Source organism: Aplysia californica, unplaced genomic scaffold (assembly GCF_000002075.1).
Source record: "Aplysia californica isolate F4 #8 unplaced genomic scaffold, AplCal3.0 scaffold00052, whole genome shotgun sequence".
Lineage (NCBI taxonomy): Eukaryota > Metazoa > Mollusca > Gastropoda > Aplysiida > Aplysiidae > Aplysia > Aplysia californica.
This window is the reverse complement of record NW_004797322.1, coordinates 1,973,371-1,980,279: the sequence shown is the minus strand read 5'-3', so window position 1 is coordinate 1,980,279 and position 6,909 is coordinate 1,973,371. Positions and strand designations below refer to the sequence as shown.

The 6,909-nt window shown below is 40.0% G+C and overlaps 1 protein-coding gene across 2 annotated transcripts in view; it reads left to right on the top strand.

The window, feature by feature from the left end:
• The window catches only part of LOC101847707 (dnaJ homolog subfamily C member 13), a 336,952-nt gene that overhangs the window by 60,470 nt on the left and 269,573 nt on the right, over positions 1-6,909 (top strand). For both annotated transcript variants that reach the window (XM_005092779.3, XM_005092778.3), the window contains exons 7-8: positions 4,443-4,585; positions 6,746-6,905. In XM_005092779.3, the coding sequence (XP_005092836.1) occupies positions 4,443-4,585; positions 6,746-6,905 (303 nt within the window). The remainder of the gene's footprint in view (positions 1-4,442; positions 4,586-6,745; positions 6,906-6,909) is intronic.

Below are 6,909 nucleotides of genomic sequence, written 5' to 3'. Positions count from 1 at the left end.
GGGGGGGGGCACACTTGAAACAAATCGCTAGCCGCGTGATTCAACTGCCTAAGTGCCAAGAGACAAATTTTTTAGGAGAATCAAAAATCTGTTTTATTTCTTTGTGCTGGTACCAATGAATCTGAAATTCAGATATATGATATAATATGATGTAGGACGATGCTCTGTAACTAACTTTAAAAAGAAAAAGCTCTTTTACATAGGTTACTGGACATAAGCGGTTTAGACCTACCAAGATCTGCATAATTCAACCGCCTAAGTGACAATATGACGGTTCTAGGCGTTTGATCACGTTAATCAACACTACTCGACGAGCGCCAATGGTCGTTTGGACGTTTGAGTTATCGACAAAAGCAAATCATAATAAATGTAAGAGTAATTATAAAGTTTTAGAGTAATTATTTCAATTTGGTTGGATCTTCTGGGGCAGGACTGTTTTGGGCTTCATGGAGTTGGTAAAAAAGGCCATTCATCTTAATGTTCAATTTGTACTGGATGTTTTTGTTCAGTGTATATCGAAGGCAACGAACGTTTGTGACAACGTGGTCGTTTTTGTTTCGGCCAGGTCTGAATGGTCCTGAAATCGAACATCAAAGCAAAGGGAGTTGGGGGGGGGGTATTGTCTTGTTTTCTTAAAAACGTTCAAGATTATCCATGAGCACATAGACCATTAGAACATACCATTTTTCAGGGACCTTTCGATTACACTGTGTGTGCTGTCCACTTCCATTTACGTTTGTTCCTTTTCAAGGTATTTGTATTCAACAATTTTGCTCTATCTGGTACAAATGTCACTGATTGCATTTGGCAAGTTAGCGTTGTGGTCTGATAAGTACAGCCTTCTCTGTTCTGTGGAAACCATATATAAATGGCCCGGTAATAACAGGATCCTGTAATGACAGGGATTATTAAAATTCTCGTTTTTTTCCTACTTTTTGTCTCTATTAAAAGTTATCGGCAATAACAGGGCCTCATCGGAGCCCAATCGGTTATAGCAGGGACAAAGGCTGGTTATAGCAGGGACAAAGGCTTGTTAACAATGTGTAAAAAGTAGGGAAGAGAGAGAGAGAGAGAGAGAGAGAGAGAGAGAGAGAGAGAGAGAGAGAGAGAGAGAGAGGGAGAGAGAGAGAGAGAGGGGGGGGGAGGGAGGCCGCTGCTAGCACGCACAGCGGGTGAAGCGAGAGAGGGCTGTGGTGTGCTGCACACTTCGGTCTAGCCCTAGGCCGAAGTCTAGCTACACGCACGCGTAATGTGTCATGTGTAGGCCTGCCAAAACCCCTGTTCGTGGGTACTTGTGGCAAAGGAAACTACCTTTGAATCAATACAGCTGGATTAGTCCACAAATGCTTACTTCCCTTGCATTTATGATTTAAGAGGGATCTGATGTAACAGGACTTTTTCTCGGGTCCCACCATCCCTGTTATATCAGGTTTCCACTGTATATATTGAACGTGGCATTTATTGTCAGTAGGCTCCTCCAGGAAGTTACTGACACAAGAAATTTCATTGGCAATCAATGGTCCTTCTCCTTGGTGCCAAATGTGACACTTCACAACTTTGGTTACCAAATTTAAAAAAATATAGACAGCAAATTTGGTCCTGTTTGTTAAATGTTATGTAACAGTGTAGCAGATGCGTTCAACGCCATACTAACAATAAATCTGCTTCAAGTCCATGCATGCTAAACATAATCTGGTCCCATTCACTGGGATTTGTGCAAGCTTCATGTTAGATTCTTTCTCCAACCTTGCATACATCACATTAATCCTTCCGACACATACAACAGCAGGTTGCTCTTTTTTAATATCTCTCTTAAGTCGTCTGGGACATTGTGTGACTCTTTCCGTTTTCTTTGGTACTCTCTATAAAGGCCTCTGCTGAGGCTTTGAAAGTGATAGTCAAGATAGCTTTTGCCTGTATTCTGTCTGTAGTAATGGGAAAGCAATTTCGTCAAGTTTGTCGAAGAATTACGTATCACAAAATTGCTTGCCCTCTTCTGCTCTCTGGTAATATCACAATCGTGGAGCTCCCATCTCCAAGTCATGTAAGCTGTCTTTGCAACAGTCACGAATAGCCACTGTATGAGGGCTGTTGTATACAAACTCATTGTTTTGCATATAGGAAGAATGTATGAGATTTGTTTCAAATTGAAGTAGAGAGCTGGAGTTGGTTTTTTGAAGAGAGAATTTCTGAGGCGAACATGTTTATGAGTTGCTTTTTTTTTTCGAGTGACAAATTAAGTATCATCTACCTTGCACTGATTAACTAATCAATGATTTTAGAATGGTACTTGACAGACACAGCAAGGGCACACACTTAAAGTAAATTAAGACATGCGAAAAATCGCGATAAAAATATTTTCCAATAGTTGTACCGAATGTGAAATAAGGCCCGTTAGTTGTCAATCATAGACTTAAAAAGAACCTAATTCGTCAGTAGCTTTTGCCACAATTCACCGACTTGGTCGAGTCGGTATTAATATATTTGTTGATACCATCTTGCCCTTTGTCAACTACACTCCATACCTAGTGAAAGATTACGCAAACTGCCTTGACGAAATGTTCTAGCTATCGATAGGGTTCGATCTGAGTCGAAGTTAGCAAACACAATAGCTATATCTCTCACCAAAAACTCACCCAAAGCAAATTACAGCACCACCTTCCAAAACATCAAAACTAACAGAGAACAACAACCCCTGAACTTCCACTCAAACAACACTAAAACCCACAAAGCAGACTTCACATAAGATGAACTAACATCCTGCATCTCGGACCTGGGCAATACAACCCTGGGTCCGGATGACATCCACAACCAGATCATTAGACATTTACCCACACTTGCACTCCTACTAGACATATACAACGACATGTTGTGGTGGCATTCCTTTCTGGAGTCTTGGCGTCTCGCCACTGTCATTCCAATACCCAAACCTCACAAAGACCACACACACACACCCATCCAATTACAGACCCAAAGGAAACAATATTTAAATATACAAATTTATAGAATTTGTTCTAAGTCGTTCATCTTAACAGTATTCTCGATTTTACAAAGGTCCTTGGCCTCTACTCTTGAATGCAACTATTTTTTATTTTAAAAATGTAAATGACTGATTTTATAATTAAATTTTTATTATGTATTTTAGATATTAGAACACTTAGAGTCATGAAGTAAGACTAAGCCGTGCTACAAACTACAAGGACCATACTAACTTGTGTCTTGCGTGCTCATATGACCTTGGGCTGTTGCGAGTGCCATAAAATGTTAACCAAACCGAACCTGAGGGGGCCCGAGAACTGACAGGTAAAGGGTAAAAAAACCCAACTGTATGTCTTAAGTAATAGAGACTACTCCAGTTTTTTTTGGTTTTTTTTTACCTCATGCCCGTCAGTCATCTGGTGTCTGATGACATTTGTTGATTTGTGGAGGTAATCACATTGGTGTGGCACGGTTCCTCTGAAATTTCTTCGGCGTCTTCAAAGTTTTAGTCTAAAGTTTTCAAAAATGTTGGTCAAAGCCCGGAAATAATTGCATTTTCATAATCAGTGCTTCAAAAATAGTTAGATTAATGTGGGGAGTTAAATTTAAAGCCGAATTCCAAAGTTATGTTATATTCTAATTGTAAACTCTTTCTTCAACGCACAAAACATTGTATTGTGTTTATTTTTGTCACACCACCCCATTGTAGATCTCTCCCTATTTTACTATTTAATTTGGCAAACTATTTTTGTGATTTCTAACTTGTACTTAGGGAAGAAGTGACACTTCAGTCACGAGTTCATGCTGATGTCCGTTGTTACGGACTGGGTACACAGAGCAACAGCTCATCTCATTTCTGATTTGTGTGTGAGTTATGGATGGGGTTATGACTTAGGCTTTCTTAGATCTAATAAAGCTTAGGTTATGATAGATCCCCACATCCCTAAGCAGCCGCTAAAAATTTGTTATTACCAACTGGTCAGCTTGGATAAACAGTGGTAGGGACCTACACTACATGATCGGTTCATTCATTGGAGGGACTAACAGTATCGACAGGTAAATGAATTATGACGCTCATCCATAGCATCAGGTGCCAATATGTAATTTATGACAAAGTATTGGGCGATGAGAGATTTGCTCGGCCATCGTAAACTGGTTTTTTTTTGGTTGTTGATTGATAATTTTGCACAGGGCTATTTTATAGAAAAAAAAAAGTATTTGCATGTGCATAGACACAATGAGTTAATTTTCTCCTTGATGCTTCTGTTTCTTTTCTTTTATTTGAAATGCAGAACACAAATTGCCCTGAAGACTGACAGGCAGGATTTTTTAAAGTTTAAAACGAAACAGACATTTTTTTTCACCTCACACCCGTGATGTCAGTCCTGCTGTGAACAAATTTGCAGAAGTACTGATGGATGGGACACACAGTTTCACAGACTAATATACTTGTGTATCTCCAGCACTTATTCGCTTTGGAACAGCGAGAAGAACTATGCAAGGCAATAACAGAGGCAGGTGCTGCCTTTGTAGGAGTAACTATTCGGATCCGTAAAGAACCGATCTCCTTTGACCAGTTCCAGACACATCGCTTGGGCAAGTACAGGTGAGCTGATTGATATATGAAAAGTTAAATGCAATTTGTCGGCTGCGGAGGGGAGTATGGAGATGTTTTTTAGGTAGAAGGAATCCTTGTTCGTTCTAATGGGATCAACAACGAACACTCTCCCTCAGACTGACTTAGAAAATAAAGTAAAAAACTACACCTGCAGTCTGTTGGAGACCCATTGGGAAAAAACAAGAAAACAATAAACTACTCAACATTAAGCCCAAACTGGGTCCGCGAAAACCTTCGGGCCTCTCCAGAAGAGACAAAGTCATTTTTACTCGATTACGCATCAGACACACGTCCCTGACACATCAATACATCCTTCAGGGAGATGAGAAGCCGTTCTGTGTCGGATGCAACACAGATTTTACCATTAGACACATTTTAACAGAATGTCTAGACTTCGGAGAGACCCGAAGGACATGTTTTAGATGCGAAAAAGTGCAAGATCTGTTTTGTGTCGTTGTTCCCAACAGAATCCTTGACTTTATAAAGGCCATTGGCCTTTATGGAAAATTGTGATTAACATTGTTGAACATTTTAAAACTTATTATTTAAAAAGTTATTCCTCTTTGTCCAAATTTTCCCTCTCGTTTGTCCGATGTCTTCCTCAGCGTGGGGTGGTTTCTCACATTTTGGAGTACCTCAAGTATGATACTATGGTGGTAAAATGTGATGATGCACGAAGCTAGTGGGGTTGCCTAAAGTGGCTTACAATAATGTTGAAACTATTTTCTTCGGATTGAATTGTCCCTGAACCGAGCTGTGGAGACAAACATTAAAAATGTTCAAAGCCTCCTCGCTTACCCCAACTTGTATTTGTGCATTTCAAGAGCATCTTTTTAAAACTGACATGGGTAAATAAAACTCAGGCTTTATAAATTATATGCACCAGTTGTCAACCTTTGTTCTCCAGACAAGCTCAAATATGCTGCTTGAAATTTTGAATAAACTTGTGGCTTTATTCTGGGTCTATTCTTTGGACCTGTTCATCATTGATTTTCATCTGTTTAATGGTTTGTGGGTTGTTTCCGTAGACTGTCTTTAAAAAAAACTCAATGGAAAATATTTTACTTTTTTTAGGCATGCTTTCTATAGCGATGTAAGTTTTAAACACATTTGTTCACATTGCACCAAAACACATTAAAGTTGATTTTTAAGTTGTTAAGGTTTGCTTTTTCTGAACTTTGATTGAAATTTTTCAAACTTAATTATTTTCGAAGGCGAGGGTTGATTTTTTTCGCATCGCCCTCAAGCTACAGAAGCATGGACTTACCAAGATTGAGTTCGTTCCACAAGGAAGCAAGGTACCCAACAGAAAGAAAGCCATGAAAAACAAGCGTGGAGGCGCATGGGAGGTAGCTGCTGACTTAAATTGCTTTGAGAGATTCTTCCCCATCCCAACAACGAAAAAGCCGGACTTGGTGTTATGGGAGGAAAAAGAGAAAGAAGTGCATCTGGTGGAGCTCACTGTACCTCACGAAGACTACATCAATGCTGTACATGAGTGGAAAGAAAACCGATATGAGGCGCTTGTTGAAAAAAGTGAGGAAGCAGGTTGGAAAGCAACTCGCTTTCCAGTTGAGGCTGGCTGCTGAGATTTCATAGTTACTAGCGTCCAGAAGTAGATGAGAGTGGCAGGACTTGCTGCTAAGAAAAGTAACAAACTTTTAAATTCCCTTCAGGAGACAGTAGAGAAAGCAATTCACTGGATCTGGTTGAAGAGAGAGGAATCAGGCTGGAATGAATCCTAAGAGTTGACAGCAGAGGAAAACAGTTGGACTGGCAAGGACACCTCACATCGGTGAGGGGGCTTGGTGCATCAGAAAAGCTGTAGAGAGGAAAAGCCTGAAACAGCGATGCATTCTATCTTGATGATCTCCATGCTAGAGTTCATGATACGGAGCTTTTGACTGTGAGCAGTGCATAAGGCTGTTTAAGACTACGTACGTCATCCCCTTGGTCAAATTTTATTAATGTGAAGTTTTCTTGAAATTAATGCATAGATGATCTAGTTATTGTGCTTTAAATGAGTTCTTTTTTAAAAAGGGACCTGGTACCTAACAAACCCGAGCAGGTCCTGTTCTTTATCCTTGTCATCATCTTGTTATGATAGTTACGATCTTGTATCCTATCATCGTTTTGTTACTATTACAGCACGGATGAGGCAGTGACATCCTACGCAGAATTCACGGTACAGAAGGTATCAGTACGACACACTGACACTGTGCGGAGGACTTTGTGTCTCACAGAGACCTGTCTTGTTGAGAGGGACCCGGCTACTTACAATATCTGCACCTGCAAACCTTTGTGTGACGTGA